We start from the raw sequence: 22,405 nt of genomic DNA, 5'->3' as shown, positions 1-22,405 counted from the left end.
AACAAAGGATCTGTCCAAGGCACATAACGGCACAGTGGGTCATCCTCACGCTTACCTGAACTAGTGAGCACGCTGAGGGGACTGCTGGATGTAGTGAGAGCATTGGTACCACTTGGTGTGTTCTGAGCTGCACTAGCTGCAGCAGCTAGTGCAGCCAAATTCTGTAACTGCATTGCATTCAACCCTGCAACATCCAAAGCAAGAGATTAGCCAGCAGATAAGGGTGCTTCATATCCATTCCAGCAATGACAAGCACACACTGGCAGAGGGCAGGTTCCTGACAAAGAGGAACTGTTCTAGATAAGCCTTACAAACAACATTACAGGGCTCCAAAAAATATTCAGATATCACTCATTAAGAAACTTGAAATCATTTCCTCAGAGAAGAGATGGCTAATCCAATAGCAAACCACACCAAATGTACATTAATAAAGGTGTGGGCAATTAGGAAACCAAGAAAAACTGCCTACCATGGGGCCAGGAGCACAGGAGAACAATGCCTACAGCACAGAATGGGACTGCATCCAGGCCCCTCACTCACACTTTACAGGGGATTCGCTCTCTGTAACAGAGGGGAACACGCAGAAAACGCGGCAGATGCAAAAGGCCCAGGAAGAAACAAGGGAGAACACAGGAGAGCAGCAATGACACAAAGAATAAAGACACCACCGCTTGAACAGCAGATTCATCACCAGAAAGAGGAGAGAGGAACAATCACTGAGTGAAAGACTTCCAAGTAGAGCCTAGGCAACACAGTTGAAAGGGGAGGAAGAAATCTAAACTGTGCTGTCGATGCTGCAAACCATTTACTAGACAACGGAAAGATGGATGGGGTGAGAGGTGGGGGGAGTGGAAAGAGTAAATGAGAATTAAAATATAATATAGATTACAATCTAGCAACTTTCCAAAAATATAGCCAACTATAATTTCCTAAGACAAAGTGAATTACTATCAAAAATTTCCAAACAACAAAATGCAGTTCACTGAAAACTACACCTTTCTCAAATGCACATTTGACCTAGCCTAAATCCAATGCAGAGGGTGTAGGCACAGGCAGCTTTGAAGTTGCCCCATGCCCTACCCCCCACCGACTCCTGGTGGCCCCTGGCTCAGGTTTGTTGAGGCACTCCATTTAAGTTTTCTGTGTACGTTAATAGCAACAACAAAATAGGAATTCACCTAAGAAACAACAAGTATAAGATACACAGGTAAACTAACTGCCTGGGTTCTAGAAGCTTCAAGGTAGGCCATTTGCATGGAAGCCATCTTTGACTTTTCTGCAGTCACTGGAAAAGTCACTTTAAAATGGAAATAAAGAGTTCTTGCAGTTCTTTCCCCTTATCAGAATGGACTCAGTCTATAGGAGCTAAACAGTCCTTTTCCATATTCTTCTCCAACAGTGACCTAAAAGGTTAGGAGGCACCAGATAACGTGAGAGCAATGTGGCATCAACTAGCAATAGAGCCACTGTATAGAGACAAGGCAACTGAGTCCTGGGATGTTCATCTTAGGTCAGGTTTACATAATAAGCAAAAAAATGTTTTCACAGAAACGATGCCAAACTCCCAAGACTGTTGTTAGCTGAGTCTGCTGGCCTGGGTGCTGCTGCTCCTCTGCAGCTGTGAAACACTTACCTCCCATTGGGTGGAGGCTGCTCAGGGTGTTGAGGTTCCCAGAGGAGGCAGTCTGCTGAAGGAGCTGCAAATAAAGCTAGACATTACACCAAAAAACAGAACAAGAGTGAGAGTGAGGGCTGGTTCTGCATCTGGGATAACTCTACAGCACAGCAAAGCGAGAGTGCAGAGGCCCCCAGAGAGAAGAAAGTCAAAGACAAGAACCCAAGCCAACACAACAGAAACATGAGGCTTATGACAGCACAGGACAAAAAAAAAAAAAAAAAAAACAAAAAACAAAAAACAAAAAACACACAGTTAAAGCACTGGCCTAGATAGTATGTTCACTGAGTACTGAGCAGACCTCAAGTCCCTGGGCAGTAGAATTCAGCACAGCAGAGGACAGAAGTACTAAGCTTGGGGACAATAAGCTAAACTTGAGCAACTATGCAGTCAACTGTGATTTTTGTCTGCGAATGAATGACTGCCATTTCCAGTTACCCTCTCCAAGTTCTCCTTAGTTAGGTCCACACATCTCACTCTGCAGATTGTTTCCATCTGGATACCCAATTTCTACTTCACACAACTATTTTAAATATCAAATCTAAACATTTCCTAGTATTTCTTGGAGTTACCCTTTACTGGTCACAATGGACTACATGACTAATAATCACTACAGCTACACATCTATCCAACTTTATTTACTTCCTCCCCTCCAAATTGGTTTTCACTGTTGCAGATGATCAAATGACTAATGGATTAGTCTATACCAGGTTCAGAGTATGTTCTCCTTCAATGATTGCCCCATGACAAAGTAAGAGGGCCTGTCCCTGAGTTTATGGCATTAGTTTACTTTGTATGTTGGCAAATCTAACCAGCTTGCTGAAAACTTTTGCTCCAACTAAACCCAATTAATATTGCTTATGGAAAACTGGTATTCTTGTACAGGATCCTTTTTATTCAACCTGTTTCCCATTCCTATAAACATCTGACCTGGTTTCTCTGTCACTGCGAATCCTTCCAGGCTAGAGATCACGGATAAGTTTTAGGAGGTCTACAAACCTCCAGGAACAGAATGGGGGGAAAAATCCACCTTCACACCCTTTTTTCCCACCACTTCTCAAAGGATAAAAAGATTAAAACCAACTCCTCCAGGACAGTAGAGCCTCGCTAATTCAAGTCCACAGAGTCTAGAAAGAACCTCATAATTAATGATGATGTACTATCACACAGTCGACTAGCACCCACGTTTACTTTTTTTTCTTTTTTTTAAAGACAGAGTCTCACTCTGTCACCAGGCTGGAATGCAATGGCGTGATCTCAGTTCACTGCAACCTCCACCTTCCAGGTTCAAGCGATTCTCCTGCCTCCACCTCCCGAGTAGCTGGGACCACAGGTATGCACCACGCCCAGCTAATTTTTGTATTTTTAGTAGAGATGGGGTTTCACCATGTTGGTCAGGCTGTTCTCAAACTCCTAACCTCAGGTGATTCGCCTGCCTCGACCTCCCAAAATGCTGGGATTACAGAAATGAGCCACTGCACCCAGGCTTTTTCTTCTCAAACACCTTGGGCAATGTATTCAGTCCTAACTGGTAGACTGTGAATACTGTACTTGGTCCCTGCCTTTCCCTCCAAATGAGGTTAGCTCTTAGGGCGAGAATCATGTCTAACCAAAACAAAGAGAACACAGCTCTCAACATACGCCATCATGGCCGGCCGCGGTGGCTCAAGCCTGTAATCCCAGCACTTTGGGAGGCCGAGACAGGCGGATCACGAGGTCAGGAGATCGAGACCATCCTGGCTAACACGGTGAAACCCCGTCTCTACTAAAAAAAATACAAAAAACTAGCCGGGCGAGGCGGCGGGCGCCTGTAGTCCCAGCTACTCGGGAGGCTGAGGCAGGAGAATGGCGTAAACCCGGGGGGCGGAGCTTGCAGTGAGCTGAGATCCGGCCACTGCACTCTAGCCCGGGCGACAGAGCCAGATTCCGTCTCAAAAAAAAAAAAAAAAAAAAAAAAAAAAAAAAACATACGCCATCATGTACTTGCTGGTAATGGCAATGACAACAAAAAGGTTAACCTTCCCTAAAAGGGGGCTCCAAAAGTCTCTAAGAAAAGCAAATGCATAGCATGTAGACCATTTTCAAAGCATCATCATTTCTGCAGACGACTAAAATCTCTCTGAATTTTCTGAACGTATAAGCAATTTTTCAGCACTAAGAAACAATTTATTCTGTTGAAATATAACCGGACGCAGTGGTTCACGCCTGTAATCTCAGCACTCTGGGAGGGTGAGGTAGGCAAATCACTTGAGGTCAGGAGTTTGAGATCAGCCTGGCTCACATAGTAAAACCCTGTCTCTACTAAAACTACAAAAATTTGCCAGGCGTGGTGGCCCATGACTGTAATCCCAGCTACTTGGGGGTTGGAGGTTGCAGTGAACAGAGATTGCACCACTGTTCTCCAACCTGGGCAACAGAGCGAGGCTTCAAAAAAAAGAAAAAAGAAAAAAAAGGAAAAAAAAGAAATAAACACTCTTTATATTTTTTTTTAAAAAACTTCACCCTGCTAGGATGAAATGGGGTTTTTTTTTTTTTGAGACAGAGTCTTGCTCTATTGCCCAGGCTGGAGTGCAATGGTGCAATCTCGGCTCACTGCAACCTCTGCCTCCTGGGTTCAAGCCATTCTCCTGCCTCAGCTTCCTGAGTAGCTGGGATTACAGGCACCTGCCACCACGCCTACGCAATTTTTTTGTATTTTTAGTGTAGACAGGGTTTCACCATGCTGGCCAGGCTGGTCTCAAACTCCCAACCTCAGGCAATCCGCCCGCCTCAGCCTCCTAAAGTGTTGGGATTACAGGTGTGAGTCACAGTGCCCAGCCTAAACTGGGATTTCTTATAAGATACCAGAAATATGAAAACCACTGGAACTAAACCAAAATTCAGTACTGGGAGACAGAAATCAGTGCCTTTTGTCTGTTTCCATACAGAATAATACTTGAAAGAATGAGGAATAAATGACTATACTAGCTATTTCTATGGGAATATTTTTGTATCATCCATACAAATCTAGTGGTTTCACCAGTAATAGCCTAAGATGACCTTTTTCCTCTTTGACTCACAGATGGGTGGTTTTAAGTGTCTTGTGCTGGCTCCAATTCTTTTCCGTTAATAATCCCCTGTAACATATATATTGCAGACCTAGTAAATCTAAATCACAAATTGGGGCCAGACCTTCTTTTGGACTAGACAACCTTCTTTTGGCTCACCACAACAGGGAGATCAAAATAAAGGAAGTCTATTTACAATGTAGTAAACTTGAATACACACCTGTAATGCTCATTTAAAAATGTTCATGTTAATCTCTTGATCTCACCCAGGCGCAGTGGCTCACACCTGTAATCCCAGCACTCTGGGAGGCCAAGGAGGGTGAATCACCTGAAGTCGTGAGTTTGAGACCAGCCTGGCCAACACAGTGAAAGCCCATCTCTACTAAAAATACAAAAATTAGCTGGGTGTGATGGTGTGCGTCTGTAGTCCCAGCTACCTGGGAGGCTAAGGCAGGAGAATCACTTGAACTCCAGAGGCGGAGGTTGCAGTAAGCCAAGATTGTGCCACTGCATTCCACCCTGGGCAACAGAGTGAGTGAGACTCCGTTACAAAAAATAAATCAATAAATAAAGCAAAAAAAAAAAAAAAAAAAAAATCTCTTGATCTCTCAAGTCCGCTGAAAGAAACATTTATCATACTCTTTAGGAAAGACTCAATAAGGATTTTAATGATGCCCTCTACATCTGGTAGAAAGAGATATGGAGAAAGACACTGGTGGCTGAGATTCCCTAAGGAATTTCTTTCTTGGAAGTAAGGACACAAGATGTTTCTAAATCTTTAAAATGGGAAACCAGGAATCCACTTCAGTTGCAGCAAAAGCCTCAAGATATAACCAGAGATGCATGTCCAGAGACATATATATATATATATATATATAGAGAGAGAGAGAGAGAGAGAGAGAGAGAGAGAGAGAGACTAACAGGACTAAAAGAAATAGTACTACCTGAATTTTTACATATAATTTCTATATGCCAAAAGTTGTAAATGCCACTGTGTTTGTTAGCTAGGGACAGCAGAAGAAGAAACAGCTGGGAGCTTGCACAGTCTGCAGAAAGCAAACCACAAAGACTCACTGCTAAATACTGGGGTCCAAGAGTATTTAGACCAGCAAGATTTCCCCACACAGATGCTGCGCTGATTTGCTGCATCTGCTGCTGGAGCTGCTGGGCCATTCTCTTCTGTTCTTTGTCCTTCTGTGTATCAGCAAATTTTACCACCATGGGTGACGAGCAACCCTGTGAAAAGACCAAAACCAAAGGGTCAAATTCCTCCACCTGGGAAAAGAAAAAAATCTTCCTTTTGGATGGCATGCAGGTTACATTCTAATTTCATTCATTGCCAAATGATTCTCCTCGTGCTAGACACAAGAGACTGTAATCCCAACACTTTGGGAGGCTGAGGTGGGCGGATCACTTGAGCCCAGGAATTTTAGACCAGCCTGAGCAACATGGCAAAACTGTCTCTATTAAAAAAATACAAAAATTAACCAGGCGTGCTGGTGTGTACCTGTAGTCCGAGCTACTTGGGTGGCAGAGGTAGGGGGAATCGCTTGAGCCTGGGTGGCTGGGGCTGCAGTAAGCCATGATCTTCCCACTGCACTCCAGCCCAGGTGACAAAGACAGACCCCATCTCAAAAAAAGGGGTGGGGAGAGCATTTCCAGTATGTTAATTTTAAAGAAATCAGTGGTTTTTAACTTTAAGATGTTGGCTGTTTAACTTTCTGGGCAATCAGATGCTGCATATGCTGCTGGACTTTAATAGCCAACTGTCCCAGCATTCCCAAGCTGAGAAATTTTCCCCATCACCTATCTGCTCCCTACCTCCATGGTCTGTGCTTGGTGCATTGCCTTGATAGCCGTCTGTGCCATGGCTCTTGTTGTAAAAGTCACAAATGCACAACCTGGTAAGAGAAGAGTCAGTAACTCATGCATTCATTCATTTCTCTGACAGACATTAATTGAGCACCTACTATGTGCTGACTATCATGCTAGCAATACAGACACAGTCCTTGTTTTCAGGGGATCATGTGCTAGTATGTTGCAACAGGGTGATATGTGCTATAATGAAAAAACAGAGAACCACTGACAGAAAAAAAAAATGCCTATCAGGAGAAAGGAGGAATCATATCCTCTAGTTCCTCTTGAAAATAAAAGAAAATGGGAGAAGAAAATATTTCCATTTTGGCATCAAGAATCTTGCAAAGCACCAAAAGAGAAAATTTTAATACATGACAATGAAATATAGAATGTAGACTCCTTAGAGGGGCTAGGAGACAAAAAGAATGAACTGATAGGAGGAGTCAAGACAGGACATAGATACACAGCAGGAAGCAGCAGGCCCAACCTCTTTATCTTGACCGGACCATGTTGGCTAGGGAATCACTGTGGCTAGTTTCCACTGGTCCAATTAAAAAGATTCCAAGGCCGGTGCAGTGGCTCACACCTATAATCCCGGCACTATGGGAGGCCAAGATGATAGGATCCTTTGAGTCCAGGAGTTCAAGACCAGCCTGGGCAACACAGGGAAACCTTCTCTCTCTAAAAAATTTAAAAATTAGCTGGTTGTCGTGATACATGCCTGTGGTCCCAGCTACTCAGGAGGCTGATTCTGGGAGGTTCAGGCTGCAATGAGTTGTGAAGGCACCACTGCACTCCAGCCTGGGTGAGATAGACCAAGACCCTGTCTCCAAAAAAAAACCCCAAACCAAACCAAAATAAAAAAACCAAAAGATTATTTAAAAGCTAAAACTGTATCTACCTCGGCTCAGGCCATCAGGTCCCCGCAATATCCGGCATTCTTCAATCTGTCCAAATGAAGAGAACATGACTCGGATGTCATTTTCAGTGCACTTCTTGGAAATCATACCAATAAACAGCTTCCTGTCTTCCACTGCTAAGAGAGTAAAACACAAAAGACTTGAATATTACTATGAAAAGAAGCAATGTGGCACAGACTCGGGAGCCAGACCGCCTGGGTTTGAATCCTGGCTCTGTGCCTTCATACCACATTTTACAGATTCCAAGACACACATTTGTTTTTCATATTTTTCACATTTCTTTTCTTTCCTTTTTTGAGACAGAGTTTTGCTCCTGTTGTCCAGACTGGAGTGCAATGGCGTGATCTCGGCTCACCGCAACCTCTGCCTCCCGGGTTCAAGCGATTCTCCTGCCTCAGCCTCCTGAGTAGCTGGGATTACAGGCATGCACCATCATGCCTGGCTAATTTTGTATTTTTAGTAGAGACGCGGTTTCTCCATATTGGTCAGGCTGGTCTTGAACTCTTTTTTTTTTTTTTTTTTGAGACGGAGTCTCGCGCTGTCACCCAGGCTGGAGTGCAGTGGCCGGATCTCAGCTCACTGCAAGCTCCGCCTCCCGGGTTCACGCCATTCTCCTGCCTCCGCCTCCCGAGTAGCTGGGACTACAGGCGTCCGCCACCTCGGCCGGCTAGTTTTTTGTATATTTTAGTAGAGACGGGGTTTCACCGTGTTAACCAGGATGGTCTCGATCTCCTGACCTCGTGATCCGCCCGTCTCGGCCTCCCAAAGTGCTGGGATTACAGGCTTGAGCCACCGCGCCCGGCCCGGTCTTGAACTCTTGATCTCAGGTGATCCACCCGCCTCGGCCTCTCAAAGTGCTGGGGTTACAGGCGTGAGCCACCATGCCCGGCTTCACATCTCTCCTTATAACCAACATTATCTTAAAATTATAATTAGAAGCATTTAGATGAAATACGGTAGCTTTGTAATCTTGTGAAAGTTACTTAACCATTCTGTGCCTGTTTCCTCATCTAACTAATAGGAATAATCAGGTTTACTTCAAAGGGTAGCAGTTGCTATTAAATGCAAAGTACTTGGCATCTTCCCTAGTCCTTTGTAATTGTTTGCTCTTTTTGAGACAAGAGTCTCACTGTCACCCAGGTTGAAGTGCAGTGGCATGATCATGGCTCACTGCAGCCTTGACCTGCTGGATTTAAGCAATCTTCCCACCTCAGCTTCCTGAATAGCTGGGACCACAGGTATGTACCACCACACCCAGTCAATTTTTTGCAGAGAGATCTCACTCTTATTACCAAGGTTGGTCTCAAACTCCTGGGCTCAAACAATCCTCCAGCCTCAGCCTATTAAAGTGCTGTGATTATAGGTGTGCACCACTGTGCCCAGCCAGCATTGTTTGCTCTTACTAGCAACACTACTAAAGAAAGAAGAGGTTTTCACACTTACTTGATATGACAAGTGGAAGAGAACACACCTTTCAGTGAGTGTAACTGTCTACTTTTCTGACTTTTTTTTCTTTTTTTTGAGACACAGTCTTGCTCTGTTGCCCAGGTTGGAGCGCAGTGGCATAATCTCAGCGTACTGCAACCGCCGCCTCCTGGGTTCAAGCGATTCTCCTGTCTCAGCCTCCTGAGTAGCTGGGATTACAGGCATGCGCCACCACACTCAGCTAATTTTCGCATTTTTAGTAGAGACGGAGTTTCACCATGTTGGCCAGGTGATTCGCCCTCTTTGGCCTCCCAAAGTGCTGGGATTACAAGCATGAGCTACGTCACCCAGACTTGACTATTTTCCTGAGAATTAAGTTCTCCTTCCTAATTTGTTCATTTTGCCCCCTCATTCCTGTCCAAAAGATATTATACTGACCAAGTATACTCCAGTTCATTCTACAACGTTCTTATAATATTTCTCTGTCAACTCTGTTTTTCTATTTATCAGACTTTAAAGAAAAAACTGACACAACTCAGACAACGGATTACTTAAAGCACAATTCCATTCAGATATCCTAAGAAAAGCAAATAAACTAGGCAGAAATCTTTTTTTTTTAATTATTTTTTGAGACAGAGTCTCACTCTGTTGCCCAGGCGGGAATACACTGGCATGATCTCGGCTCGCTGCAACCTCCGCCTCCTGGGTTCAAGAGATTCTCATGCTTCAGCCTCCTGAGAAGCTGGGATTATAGACATGCACAACCATACCCAGCTAATGTTTGTATTTTTAGCAGAGACGGGGTTTCACCATGTTGGCCAGGCTGGTCTCGAACTCCAGCCTCAAGCAATCCACCAGCCTTGGCCTCCCAAAGTGCTGGGATTACAGGTGTGAGCCACCACGCCTGGCCTAGGCAGAAAATCTTAAGGGGAAGAGTGTATACATTTGCTTACCATTGTTCTTCTCACTGTCAGCAGGTTTCATCTGTATAGGGTGATGCATCTAAAAAGGAAAAATATGATTATTATCACTGTATATATTAATGGCATTCAGAAATACATACAGACTCTAAAATACCAGAACTAGAGCTTTAAAGAGTTCTCTCTGAACTCATGTCTGCTTCATGATCTTTCCCCAGAAAATGAAAGGTGAGTCAAGAAGTCAAATACACAAGACTCTTGGCTGAGAGAGAACTACTGTCAGGTAATCTTTGAAGTGCTCCCTTTATGTCTTCCTTTACATCAATTCCTGCGGAAATTACGTTTTCCCCAAAATGGTTTTCAGTGTGTGCCTGATATGTGTAAGTATATCCCATATATCAAAGTTACCACATTTCCATTTACTAGTGGGAGCTTTCTTACCCCTGGAAGGACTTTCATGTTGTGAAGAGCATTCTGAGCTTCTAATGCAGCTTTACGGGTGTAAAATGTAACAAAACAGCACCCTGCAATAAATAAGATTTCATAAAATAAAACTTCGAAAGCAGAGAATTCCTACAGCAACCCTTCCTCCACTGACATATCAGATCTTCAAAGAGGGCTGGGTTTATTAAAATTAGAGAGAGGGGGAGGGCAGTGGAAAGGAATGAATATGAATATCTAGCAGGGGAATAAGATTATTTTCTATACACTTTATTGTTTTAGTCTCCTCCTAGTTACACCATCTTACTTAGCTGCTCATATAACTTCTCTGTAAAAGATGACTTCTCTTATAAAGAAAGGTCATGTGCCATTTGACTCAAGCTACCCTACTTGGAACACCAGGTGGTATATGAGACAAGAAGACAGATGGGGCTCTATACTTTTGCAGCCTGTAGTCTACCAGGAACTCTTTCTTTCCCTGCTCTCTCAGAATAAACCACTCCCTACTTCGTAGCCAGATTCTACCATATGCCTCAAACATAATTATCACTTATTAAATTATAAAATGACTTAAGAGCAAGCACCTCTTAACATCTTTTTCTGGACTCTTGGTTCTCATCAAATATAATTAAGCTTCTAAAAGCACATGGTGCTGCCTCAGATCTGTAGATTTTGTGCTTTGAATCTTTATTTAGGGTAGGAGGAGAGGAAGTATATCTTGTAAATCTTGGGCTTAAACGTTCTGACACTCCCATATTCTCATGAGATACAACATAGATTTTTTTTTTTTAATAATGCTGCAGCAGTTAGAATTATAAATTACTGAAGGTTATATTGCCAGTCATGTTCAGAAACTATTATACTTTATATTTTTAGTTAACTATGCCAAAAAGAGAAAGTAATTCCTCTGCTTCTAGATCCTCTGCTATTAAGCTGGTTTCACTATGACAATCATGTTTGCTCACATTTGCACTGTTGGAGAGCTTTCACAGAGAATTACCTGAAAACTGGTAAAATGGAAAATAAGAACAGGTCTGTGTGTATATGGGGCAAAGTTAGTACCTATCTACCATCAGTCCTGTGAAACTTCCACTCTGCTAGGCAATTCTGGAATCAGCTCCACCTTTCTTCTTCTCCTGTTCACTTTGTGGCAACAGCAAACAAGCTGCCTAAACAAATCCTTTCTGTTTGATAAATCATCCTGCAAGGCCTCTGTAATACTAACAAGAAACCTACAGGTATGTGGACAGTTTTTCTCTTTCAGCTTATGCTAGCCCAAACACTAAAGATAACTTTATGTGGTTTACTTCAATTTTATCTTCGTCATTCTGTTCCCGAGGTCAAATGAGACACGTGAGTCTGTCTCTTAAATTTAGAGCCCTCACAAAGCACTGCCCAAGATCCAATTTACAAATTATCCTCATGCTAACATCTTAACTTTTTAAAGCCATTAAATATATTTGGATTACAAGATATTACTACTATAAAACGACAGATTTTTTCCAACAGATAGACAGGAGTATTCTGGCAATGACAGAGAGAATGCATACGAAAGAAATTACATATAAAAAACCAATTTTTTGTATCCTGTCAAAAACCCAAAGCCCTCACCTGCTCTGAGAGTCAGTGGGAAAAATAAGATAAACCAAAACCCAAAGCCCTGACCTTTGCTCTGAGGAGGGTTTTGGCTCCTATCCCTTAGGACGTTGATTTCATATACAGCACCATACTGTTCGAAGAGTTCCCGCAAGTCCTTCTCAGACCAGGTCCTTGGAACCTGGCCCACAAACATCTTGATAGCATCAAGATCTGGTTGGTCTGGGTGGTCCAGGGTGCCGTTCATTTTCTTTGAGCTGTGTGAGATAAAATGAAACTTCCATTATGTAATAATGCTGCCTTCCAGAGGAAATTTTCTTTTCTTTAATGATCTTAACTACTTCTGAGAATGCAGGGGAAAAAAATCCACTTCCTTCACTTCTTCTATTCAGTTTACCAGAGTTCCTTGGTTCTCTCTCACCATGACCACCCATTCCATCAGATGCCAAACTAAAGTCACCATTCTGATTGGGACATCCCAGCTGTTACCAGGGAACTGACAATGTACATTTCTTTTTTTTTTTTTTTTTTTTTTTTGAGACAGAGTCTCGCTCTGCCGCCCAGGCTGGAGTGCAGTGGCCGGATCTCAGCTCACTGCAAGCTCCGCCTCCCGGGTTCACGCCATTCTCCTGCCTCAGCCTCCCGAGTAGCTGGGACTACAGGCGCCCGCCACCTCGCCCGGCTAGTTTTTTGTATTTTTTAGTAGAGACGGGGTTTCACCGTGTTAGCCAGGATGGTCTCGATCTCCTGACCTTGTGATCCGCCCGTCTCGGCCTCCCAAAGTGCTGGGATTACAGGCTTGAGCCACCGCGCCCGGCCTGTACATTTCTTATCTAGCATGAGAATTATCATATTAGAGGAGGAACTTAAAGGGTAAAACTCCCAAAACAAGATCAAGTTTTAATAACTTTCAAGCATGGGTAACAAAACAAACACTAAAAAAAGGCCCATAAAATAACAGAGGACTATTGATTACAAGTAAGAGTCAGAACACTTCAATGTATACAATGACAGGTGAAGTTTCCTTTCAGTAGAAGTTAGAACAGAAACACTTGATTTCCAAGGCTTAAACTAAGGACTAGAATGCTGGCCTTTGAATGCAGCTGACTCATGTATAATCATAATGCTCTTGAGTTAGGTCTCCCGACCAAAACAGAGCTCTGCCTCTTAAATTTCCAGATGATTGTGCAATGAACATAAACAATGTTACCATCATTCTAGATTTTGTTTCTGAGTTATCCAATTTACTGCTATTACTCTAAGACCAGTTAGATTCCCTTACTGAGTGAAACCATTTTAACGATCCCAAATTTCTCTAGTACTATCACATTGTACTTGTAATTCTCCTATTTCAGTTTTATTACCTTTAGGACCTGAAGGATAATCAGCTATTTTAATACCCTCATTCCTACCTTGCCACTGTAAACAACCTAGGTGAATTCTTACACTATAGATGTTTCCACTCAGAACATACTATCTTTTTTTCTGAGACGGAGTTTCACTCTTGTTGCCCAGGCTGGAGTGCAATGGCCCGATCTCAGCTCATAGCAATCTCCACCTCCTGGGTTCAAGCAATTCTCCTGCCTCGGCCTCCCAAGTGGCTGGGATTACAGGTGTCCGCTACCATGCCCAGCTAATTTTTGTATTTTCAGTAGAGGTGGGCTTTCACCATGTTGGCCCAGGCTGGTCTCGAACTCCTGACCTCAGGTGATAAACCCGCCTCGGCCTTCCAAAGTCCTGGGATTACAGGTGTGAGCCACCGCACCTGGCCTCATACCATCTATTTCAAAGTCCTTCTTCCTATTTGTTTCTAAATTGAACTCTGAACATTTATCTAAACCATTAATAACTTAAATTCCAAATAACTAGCACTATTAGCTTTTCTATTAGTATTTGCTTAATCCAAAAATCATATTAAAAATTGCCAGGTTCTAATATCCAATCCCAAATAACATGCTAGTTTTTTTTTTTTGTTTTTTTTTTTTTTTTTTTTTTTTTGAGACTGAGTTTCGCTCTTATTGGCCAGGCAGGAGTGCAATGGCAAGATCTCAGCTCACTGCAACCTCCACCTCCCAGGTTCAAGCAATTCTCCTGCCTCAGCCTCCCAAGTAGCTTGGATTAAAGGCATGTGCCACCATGCCTGGCTAATTTTGTATTTTTAGTAGAGATGGGGTTTCACCATGTTGGTCAGGCTGGTCTCGAACTCCTGACCTCAGCTGATCCGCCCACCTCGGTCTCCCAAAGTGCTGGATTACAGGCGTGAACCACTGCACCCAGCCAATGTGCCAGCTGTCTTTAAACAACAACAAAAAATCATTTTTCCACCACTATCTTCTGAATAGTGTCTGAAGATCCTTAAGAATGCTGAATCTGTGAAAGTAGCTCAACTTCTTTTAAGTACTACATATTTCTTTTCTTTTCTTTTCTTTTTTTTTTGAAATGGAGTCTCGCTCTGTCGCCCAGGCTGGAGTGCAATGGTGCCATCTCGGCTCACTGCAACCTCTGCCTCCTGGGTTCAAGTGATTCTCCTGCCTGGCTCCCAAGTAGCTGGGATTACAGGCGCGTGCCACCATACCCAGCTAATTTTTGTATTTTTAGTAGAGATGGGGTTTTGCCATGTTGGCCAGGCTGGTCACAAACTCCTGACCTCAGGTGATCTGCCTGCCTTGGCCTCCCAAAGTGCTGGGATTATAGGCAGGAGCCACTGTGCCCGGCTTATTTCTTTATTTTTTATTTGAGACAGATTCTCTCTGTCGCCCAGGCTGGAGTGTGGTGGCACAATCTCAGCTCACTGCAACCTCCACCTCCCAGGTTCAAGTGATTCTCATGCCTCAGCCTCCTGAGTAGCTGGGATTACAGGCATAAGCCACCATGCCTGGTTAATTTTTGTATTTTTAGTAGAGCTGGGGTTTTGCCATGTTGGCCAGGCTGGTCTTGAATTTCTGATTTCAAGTGATCCACCTGCCCTGACCTCCCAAGTGCTGGCATTATAGGCCTGAGCCACCACACCCAGCCTTGAATCTTTTATAATTCAATACTTACAGGGGTTATTCTCACATCACTTTTGATGACTCTAGCACTATCTAAATTCAAAAGCTATAAGACAAATGGCATATAAACCAATTCCTGACCCTACATCTGTGAAGGCTCCCCATATTCTTCCAGGTTAACTGATTAGCTACAATCCTAGGACTCCAACAGTACTAAATTTCCACCTTTGTTGTGGAAATTTTAGCATTAAAATTATGCTTAACAACTTTGAACATAATCGGGCTGTATCCACCTCTTCCCAATTACACTGACAGCTCCTTGCAGGCAGAAACTATTTTATTTCCTATTCATTCCTGTAACCACACCTAGTATAGTATTCTGGTTCAAAGTAAGCACTCAAATGTGCGAAGGGAGAAATTTAAGTTTCAACAGTTCCCATTTAACCAATTAGCTCTGATAAAATGAGTGCTTATGCACAAAAACAGCACCCAAATTTAAGAGCAACTATTATCTCCTATGATTATTTGATTGCCACAGGATCAGTAGGCCATTTTCTTTTAAAGACAAGGTCTCGCTCTGTTACCCAGGTTGGAGTACAGTGGCATGACCACAGCTAACTGCAGCCTCGACCTCCCAGGCTCAAGCGATACTCCTACCTCAGCAATCCCAGTAGACGGAACTACGGGTGTGCGCCACCACACCTGGCTAGTTTTTAACATTTTCTGTAGAGAGAGGATTTCACTATGTTGCAAGGGCTGGTCTGAAACTCCCGCGCTCAAATAACTCTCCCACCTCATTTTCCCAAAGTGCTGGGGTTATAGGCATGAGCTACCACACCTGGCCTATTTTCTTTTGAGTGTTTTAGACGGCATCATCTTACTGGTTTTCCTGTAATCTATTAATTTAAAACGTGTGGCAGGTCATGGCAAAAACATAATGTGACTGCTTTTAAATGCTTAATCCTAATGTTGCAACAGAAACCAGCTACCATGATGAATAAAGCCCTATGGTCGGGCATGGTGGCTCACGCCTGTAATCCTAGCACTGCGGGAGGCTGAGGTAGGTGGCTTACTTGAGGTCAGGAGTTTGAGACCAACATGGTGAAACTCCGTCTCTACCAAAAAATACAAAACAATTAGCTGGGTGTGGTGGCGTGCACCTGTAATCCCAGCTACCTGGGAGGCTAAGGCATGAGAATCGCTTGAACCTGGGGGGCGGAGGTTGCAGTGAGCTGAGATGGGGCCACTGCGCTCTAGCCTGGGTGGCAGAGTGAGATCTTGTCTCCAAAAAAAAAAAAAAGGCAGCCCTATGACTAGTGAAACACTGGCTGTTACTCCCTACAACCTGTCCCGACAACTTTAATTACCAGTTGTAATAGCATTTTACTAAAATGTTGCTAATCTTTCACTATATTTCTATTCTAGACAGAGTTAACAAAGAACCTCAATGGTGCCCAGAAAACGTTTTGATAAGGAAGCTGACGGCTATTTCTGAAAAGCAGTTTTATCAATCTGTATTACACTGGAGGCAACTGCTCTCAGCATGCCCCTTCCCTCTGTTGTTTGTGTGTCAATTCTAAACTTTTGCATCCTGTTTAGTGCTAAAGCATAAACACAAGTCAATATACGTAGATTACAGTTTACCCAAAAGTTTAGCAGAGACTCAAGATTCTAGATTCTTCTTTAGCTCTCCAAATCCTTCTCTATTTTTTCATGTCTACCTACACCATGAACCTCCCCTTCCCTGTTTATATACCAATTCAATAGCCAGAAGACTCCCGTAGAGTAGTGCTGTTCAAAGTGTGGCCCAAGAGGCTGGGCACAATGGCTCACTTGAGGTCAGGAGTTTGAGACCAGCCTGAACAATATGGTGAAACCCCGTCTCTACTTTAAAAAAATAAAAATTAGCTGGGCGTGGTGGCACACACCTGTATTCCCAGCTACTTGGGAGGCTGAGGCAGGAGAATCGCTTGAACCTGGGAGGCGGAGGCTACAGTGAGTCAAGATCTCGCCACTGCACTCCAGCTTGGGCAACAGAGCGAGACTATCTTAAAAACAAACGAACAAACAAACAAACAAAAAACCAAAAGTATGGCCTAAGGACCAGCGGCAATCTTCAAACTTAACTCTTACAGAAATTTTTACAGAAATTAGACTGAGCAATTTTGTATTTGTTCAATCTAATAATAATAAATATAAAATACAAGCTTGTACCTTATTTTTTCCCCTACTTCATTTTCACTGTATTTTTCAAGGGAGTGGGGGATGGGGGTGGGGAGAGATATGGTCCTTTACCACAGCTTGAGAAGCACTATCCAGGTATAGCAACAACTGCATGTATACCCATGTGTATGTAATAAGCAGTCACAAACTTTCTCTGATATTGTATCTGAAGAGAAACAACAACACTCTCCCTCTTCCACATATACTTCCAATATGCATCTTGTCATTAAAAGTGACCATTGTATTAAAAAAGCCATCTGGCTACACATCAGCCACCACATCAGCCACTTACTTTATGTATCACTAAATACATTCTCAAATTTGTGCTTTACTTCCCCATTCGATGGAGAGTTATATATATTTATCATCTCCACTCAAGAACCAGTGAATTCAGCAGTTCCCTGGAGAGGTATCTATAGTGTCCCTGTCATTCCTAAGAGGCCAGTCTACGGAAATTCCTATTTCCTGGAGCAGTACTGCCAGCCCTGACCTGGGAACAGGATATAAGAAAGGCAAATCACGGCCTGCAAGAATGTGAAAAGGAGGAAGATGAGAAAGTGGCAAGTGTTTTAGGGGAAAGGGATGAAACCTATCCCCTCTCTTTTTATGTTTCTACTACTGGCAGCAGAAGCAGTAATAATACCTGAGGAGGTAGTTGCTCTCACTGTTGCTTCTGCTGCCATTATTAAGAATGAGCAACTATGAAAATTCAGGACGAGAGGCTATCTCGTCTACCTTGATTTCTGCTGACACATACTATGAGAAAATACAATAGGGACACAATTGGGAAGAGACACACGAAGGAACAACAAAGATCCGTATTTTCAAAGTATGTATTTCTTCAAAATTCTTGAACACTCTCTTCTCTTTCTCCTTTCCTTTCCCCTCTCAAAATTTCCCCATCCCAGGCCTATCTCAGGGGCAGCACAAATGTTCTATTCCACTTTTTTTCCCATCCTCTGGCCCCAAGTGACTAAACCAGGGGGTGTGTCTTAACCCAATGGCAAGCTGATCCATTGGCTGGCCAGAAACTTAAGACCCTTGACCTATGCTTAAAACAAAAACACGGCTGGCCAATCAAGCTCCTTTACAGCTGCACTGGGCAATACGACAGCCACTAAGTTATTTAAATTTAATTTAGTTGCAACTAGAGATAGCATGGGTTAAATGGAGAAGTGCAAAGTACTGTGGTCAAAAGATAATGAGTCACGCTACAACAAAGACCTTGAAAACATTATGCTAAGTAAAAGAACTCAGTCACAAAAGGCCACATAGTATATGTTACCATTTATATGAAATGCCCAGAACAGGCAATCTACAGACAGAAAGTAGGTTGGTGGCGAGGCGCGGTGGCTCACGCCTGTAATCCCAGCACTTTGGGAGGCCGAGGCGGGCAGATCACGAGGTCAGGAGATGGAGACCATCCTGGCTAACACGGTGAAACCCTGTCTCTACTAAAAATGCAAAAAAATTAGCCGGGCGTGGCGGCGGGCGCCTGTAGTCCCAGCTACTTGGGAGACTGAGGCAGGAGAATGGCGTGAACCCGGGAGGCGGAGCTTGCAGTGAGCTGACATCCGGCCACTGCACTCCAGCCTGGGTGACTGAGACTCCGTCTCCAAGGGGGAAAAAAAAAAAAAAAAAAAAAAAAAAAAAAAGAAAGTAGGTTGGTGGTTGCTTAGGAATGGGGATGGGGGAAGGGTGATGTGGGGAGGAAGAGGGGAATGGTTGCTTTTAGGAACAGGGTTTCTTTTGGGGTGATGAAATGTTCTGCAATTAAATAGTGGAAATGGTTACACAACTCTTGTATATACTAAAATCACTGAATTGCTCACTTTAAAGGGTAAACTTTATAGTATGTGAATTATGTCTCAATGTGGAGGGGAGGGAGAAGGGATCTGAAGAAAGGCCATGTTGCAACCAAAGTTATAAGGTAGTTAAGAGTAGAAAGGAGGCACATGTAAAGTGAGCAGTTGTGTATCCTGGGGTCAGAAAGATACAGTTTCTAGGTTTTCTAGCTGCAGAGTTCCTGATTAGATGACAGTTCAGTCCACCTGAGTCCTTATAAGAAAGCCCTTTCATACATGCTAGCTTGAGTGGACATCTGTTCCTTGCAGCCAAACAAGACCTTCAAATGGGACCTGTTTAAAAATAATTCCTGAAACCTTTCATTATTAATTTTTTCACTCCCCCCCTTCCATTACCTGTTGACTTCCCTTAAACTATACAAATAGAAAAAATTCAGATACTTACCAATCCCTCCACCTCCCCAGCAGGCAAAAATACTTGTTGCATTCCAAACTTCAGCCACCACCCACCCTTATATACAAGGTCCCTCTGGCTCACATACAGTGCTGTGGAAAAACTGGAACAGAAGTGCATCAGAATAAAAAGGGCCCAGAAACACTGGCCTGTGTTACTTACCAGCTGCTCCCTAGTGAGAACAAGACAGAATAATACATTTACGCTGTGAGAAAGTAATTTTCATTTGGATAAAGGGCAATCTTCCTATCATGTGGGGTGTTAGGTACTAGAAAAAGCTATCTCTAAGCACAATAAAGACAATAATAATTTAAATTCACCATCCAACAATAGAATAGCTAACAATATGCTTTTAAAGGTTTTCAGGCCGGGCGCGGTGGCTCACGCCTGTAATCCCAGCACTTTGGGAGGCTAAGGCGGGCGGATCACAAGGTCAGGAGATCGAGACCACGGTGAAACCCCGTCTCTACTAAAAATACAAAAAATTAGCCGGGCGCGGTTGTGGGCGCCTGTAGTCCCAGCTACTCGGGAGGCTGAGGCAGGAGAATGGCGTGAACCCGGGAGGCGGAGCTTGCAGTGAGCCGAGATCGCGCCACTGCACTCCAGCCTGGGCGACAGAGCGAGACTCCGTCTCAAAAAAAAAAAAAAAAAAAAAAAAAAAAAAAAAAAAAAAAAGGTTTTCAGCCTTCTTGCCTGAGGTATGAAGATCTGGAGATCTTATCTCTGCAATCATCTTTAATATCATTCTCAACTGTAATACCCAAGCTTTTGCTATGGTGCCAGATACTACACACTACAGGGCTCTATAAGACTGAGCAATATGTGACCTTGAGGCAATGTCACTGAAAAAGTAGAAGGGCACAACTATAATCCTCTACAAATCCTATAAAGGAATGTTTAAAAGTTCTATGAAAGAAGTGGCTAATATGATTTTACTTTATTGGAGGAGGGGGAGGTGTGTGTGCAGAGATTTCAGCTGCATAGAGTAGGTAAGTAGAAAAAGTGCAACATGGCATGGAGGAAAGAGGCCTAAGGGTGACGAAGAAATGGTAAGGACTGAGGAGATAGTGGAAGAGTGGGATAACATTAGAAGGGAGAAAAAGGACTTGAGAAAGTTGTGGAAAGAGTACAGAAACAGAGGGGATCATACTAGAAAGTTGACAAGAATAAAGAGGTAGGTCAGAGAGACCCAGTGAAGGGCTTTCCATGTTATATAGACAGGCTTGGAGTTTATTCCAAGATTTTAGATTAAGTGAATGATCAGATCTGTCCTTTTAAAAGATACCTAAAAATAATCTAGAGGATGAAATAAGGCAGGGAACATGGAGATCGGAAGGCTCTTGCATAAACTACTACCTAGATTAGCGCCCAGTCTCAGACAATACTGAGAAATTTTGGGCCAGGATACACTAGGACCTGGAGTTCACTTGAACTCCAAGGAGGAGAGGAAGAGAAAGAAACTAACAACTCTTGGGTTCTAATGAAGACAATATGGGAATTATTTTTTGTGGGGAAGTCTCTAGATGAAAGTAACCAATGAGCAGTATTTAGAATAAAGTCACAGACCTCAGAAGACATTTGGGGGAACAGAGATCTGAGAAGCAGAGAAGCACATCAGTGTCCCCTTAAGCAATGGGAGAGTGAAAAGTAAAAAGTTTGGGACACAACTCATGAAAACACCCATATCTTAGGGTGCAAGCAAAGTAAGAAGCACCAGTGGAAGCTTAAGAGTGATCAATGGAGAATCAAGAACATTGGGTAACTGTTCACTGACACGAGAGGCAGCCTGGTCTAGTGGGCAAAATATAAAAAGACCTTTACCTTTAAACTTGTACTTCAGGCCCAACATTGATTACTATTTGTCCTCAATCTCTCTCAACTGGGTCTCTCATGTTTAAAATGGGGGCAATAGCCTACGACCAGGCACCCTTGCAAAGCTTTGGTGAAGATGGATGACTAAAACAGATGCAAACACACTTGGAAAAAATGTTGATAATTCATTCCCCGATTGACTCTGAGAATGACCTGCGGTAAGTCCACTAGCTCTCAAACTTCAGTGTGCATGAAAAACATGCTGGACACTTGTTAGACTAGAGTCTAAGGGGTCCTATTCTAGCACAAAAACATCTGAATTTTTAAGTTTCAGGTGACTTTCATGCAGTGGTCCATGGTCCAGATTTAACGGGATACTGAATGAGTCCAATATCTTAAAAGATTAGAAAGCAGGCTGAGAAGAATGCTCTGTCAATGCTGGGTTGAACACCAGGCAGTGGCAAAACACAGGAAGTGTTACAGTGAAAGATAATTTAAGCAACAGTCTTGTTTCTAAGGATCATAAATCCTGGGACATGGAAATATCCTTATTATGTATTAAATCTTTATGATGATATTCACTGTAATTTCACCTGTTACTGCTAAAGTAAAATTTTAGTAGTAAAGAATTCTCATAAAAAGACATTTAAATTACTGTAATTTTGGAGACTACAGAGGAGACATAAGATCCATTTCAAAAGAGTAAGACAGGCCAGGTTCTGAGGCAGCAGGATAGCTTGAGCCCAGGAGTTTAAGACCAGTCTGGGCAACACAGGGAGACCTCATATCTACAAAAAATTTAAAAATCAGCCAGGTGGTGGTGCATGCCTGTGGTCCCAGTCACTTGGGAAGCTGAGGCGAGAGGACTGCTTGAGCCTAGGACATTGAGGCTACAGTGAACTGTGACTGTGCCACAAAGCAAGACCCTATTTCAAAAACAAAGAGAGAAACAGCTAACTTTGAACCCTGCCCCCCAACTATTCCACAAAGAACTGTTTGGTATCTACTATTATCCACACCTGTTACATCTAATCCCAGGGTAGATTGATTTGTACATGGAGGCCTAACCTCAAAGACTTGCATTAACACCTGTTATCTAGAGAATATTCTATCACTTAATATTCTTGGCTTTGAATAACCTAAAGCTCATTTGCTGGAGGTTCCAAAACACTCTGAAGCCTGGTTACAGTGACTGTAATCAGGGGTTGGAAATATGTCCTTCTGTACAAAGTCCAGAATT

General features: G+C 43.0%; 2 protein-coding genes across 23 annotated transcripts in view; one reads left to right on the top strand and one right to left on the bottom strand.

Annotated features, from left to right (window-relative positions):
* The window catches only part of PTPMT1 (protein tyrosine phosphatase mitochondrial 1), a 212,582-nt gene that overhangs the window by 114,328 nt on the left and 75,849 nt on the right, over nucleotides 1-22,405 (top strand). The window contains exon 1 of one of the 4 annotated variants that reach the window (XM_050759201.1): nucleotides 2,692-2,695. The exons of the other annotated variants lie outside the window; for them this stretch is intronic. The gene's annotated coding sequence lies outside the window, so the exon portion shown is untranslated. Of the gene's footprint in view, nucleotides 1-2,691; nucleotides 2,696-22,405 lie in introns of those variants that run through there. 4 annotated transcript variants of the gene reach the window in all.
* The window catches only part of CELF1 (CUGBP Elav-like family member 1), a 101,967-nt gene that overhangs the window by 11,632 nt on the left and 67,930 nt on the right, over nucleotides 1-22,405 (bottom strand). For 13 of the 19 annotated variants that reach the window (XM_050759162.1, XM_050759156.1, XM_050759160.1 and 10 more), the window contains 8 exons: nucleotides 11,951-12,138; nucleotides 10,286-10,368; nucleotides 9,878-9,926; nucleotides 7,481-7,615; nucleotides 6,544-6,623; nucleotides 5,797-5,958; nucleotides 1,634-1,709; nucleotides 56-184 (listed from right to left, as the gene is read on the bottom strand). In XM_050759162.1, the coding sequence (XP_050615119.1) occupies nucleotides 56-184; nucleotides 1,634-1,709; nucleotides 5,797-5,958; nucleotides 6,544-6,623; nucleotides 7,481-7,615; nucleotides 9,878-9,926; nucleotides 10,286-10,368; nucleotides 11,951-12,128 (892 nt within the window). In that variant the 5' untranslated portion in view covers nucleotides 12,129-12,138. The remainder of the gene's footprint in view (nucleotides 1-55; nucleotides 185-1,633; nucleotides 1,710-5,796; nucleotides 5,959-6,543; nucleotides 6,624-7,480; nucleotides 7,616-9,877; nucleotides 9,927-10,285; nucleotides 10,369-11,950; nucleotides 12,139-22,405) is intronic. The other 6 variants (XM_050759158.1, XM_050759159.1, XM_050759149.1 and 3 more) reach the window with 1 other exon arrangement.

This window comes from Macaca thibetana, chromosome 14 (assembly GCF_024542745.1).
Source record: "Macaca thibetana thibetana isolate TM-01 chromosome 14, ASM2454274v1, whole genome shotgun sequence".
NCBI lineage: Eukaryota > Metazoa > Chordata > Mammalia > Primates > Cercopithecidae > Macaca > Macaca thibetana.
The sequence above is the reverse complement of the archived record's forward strand: the minus strand, read 5'-3'. Positions and strand labels throughout refer to the sequence as shown.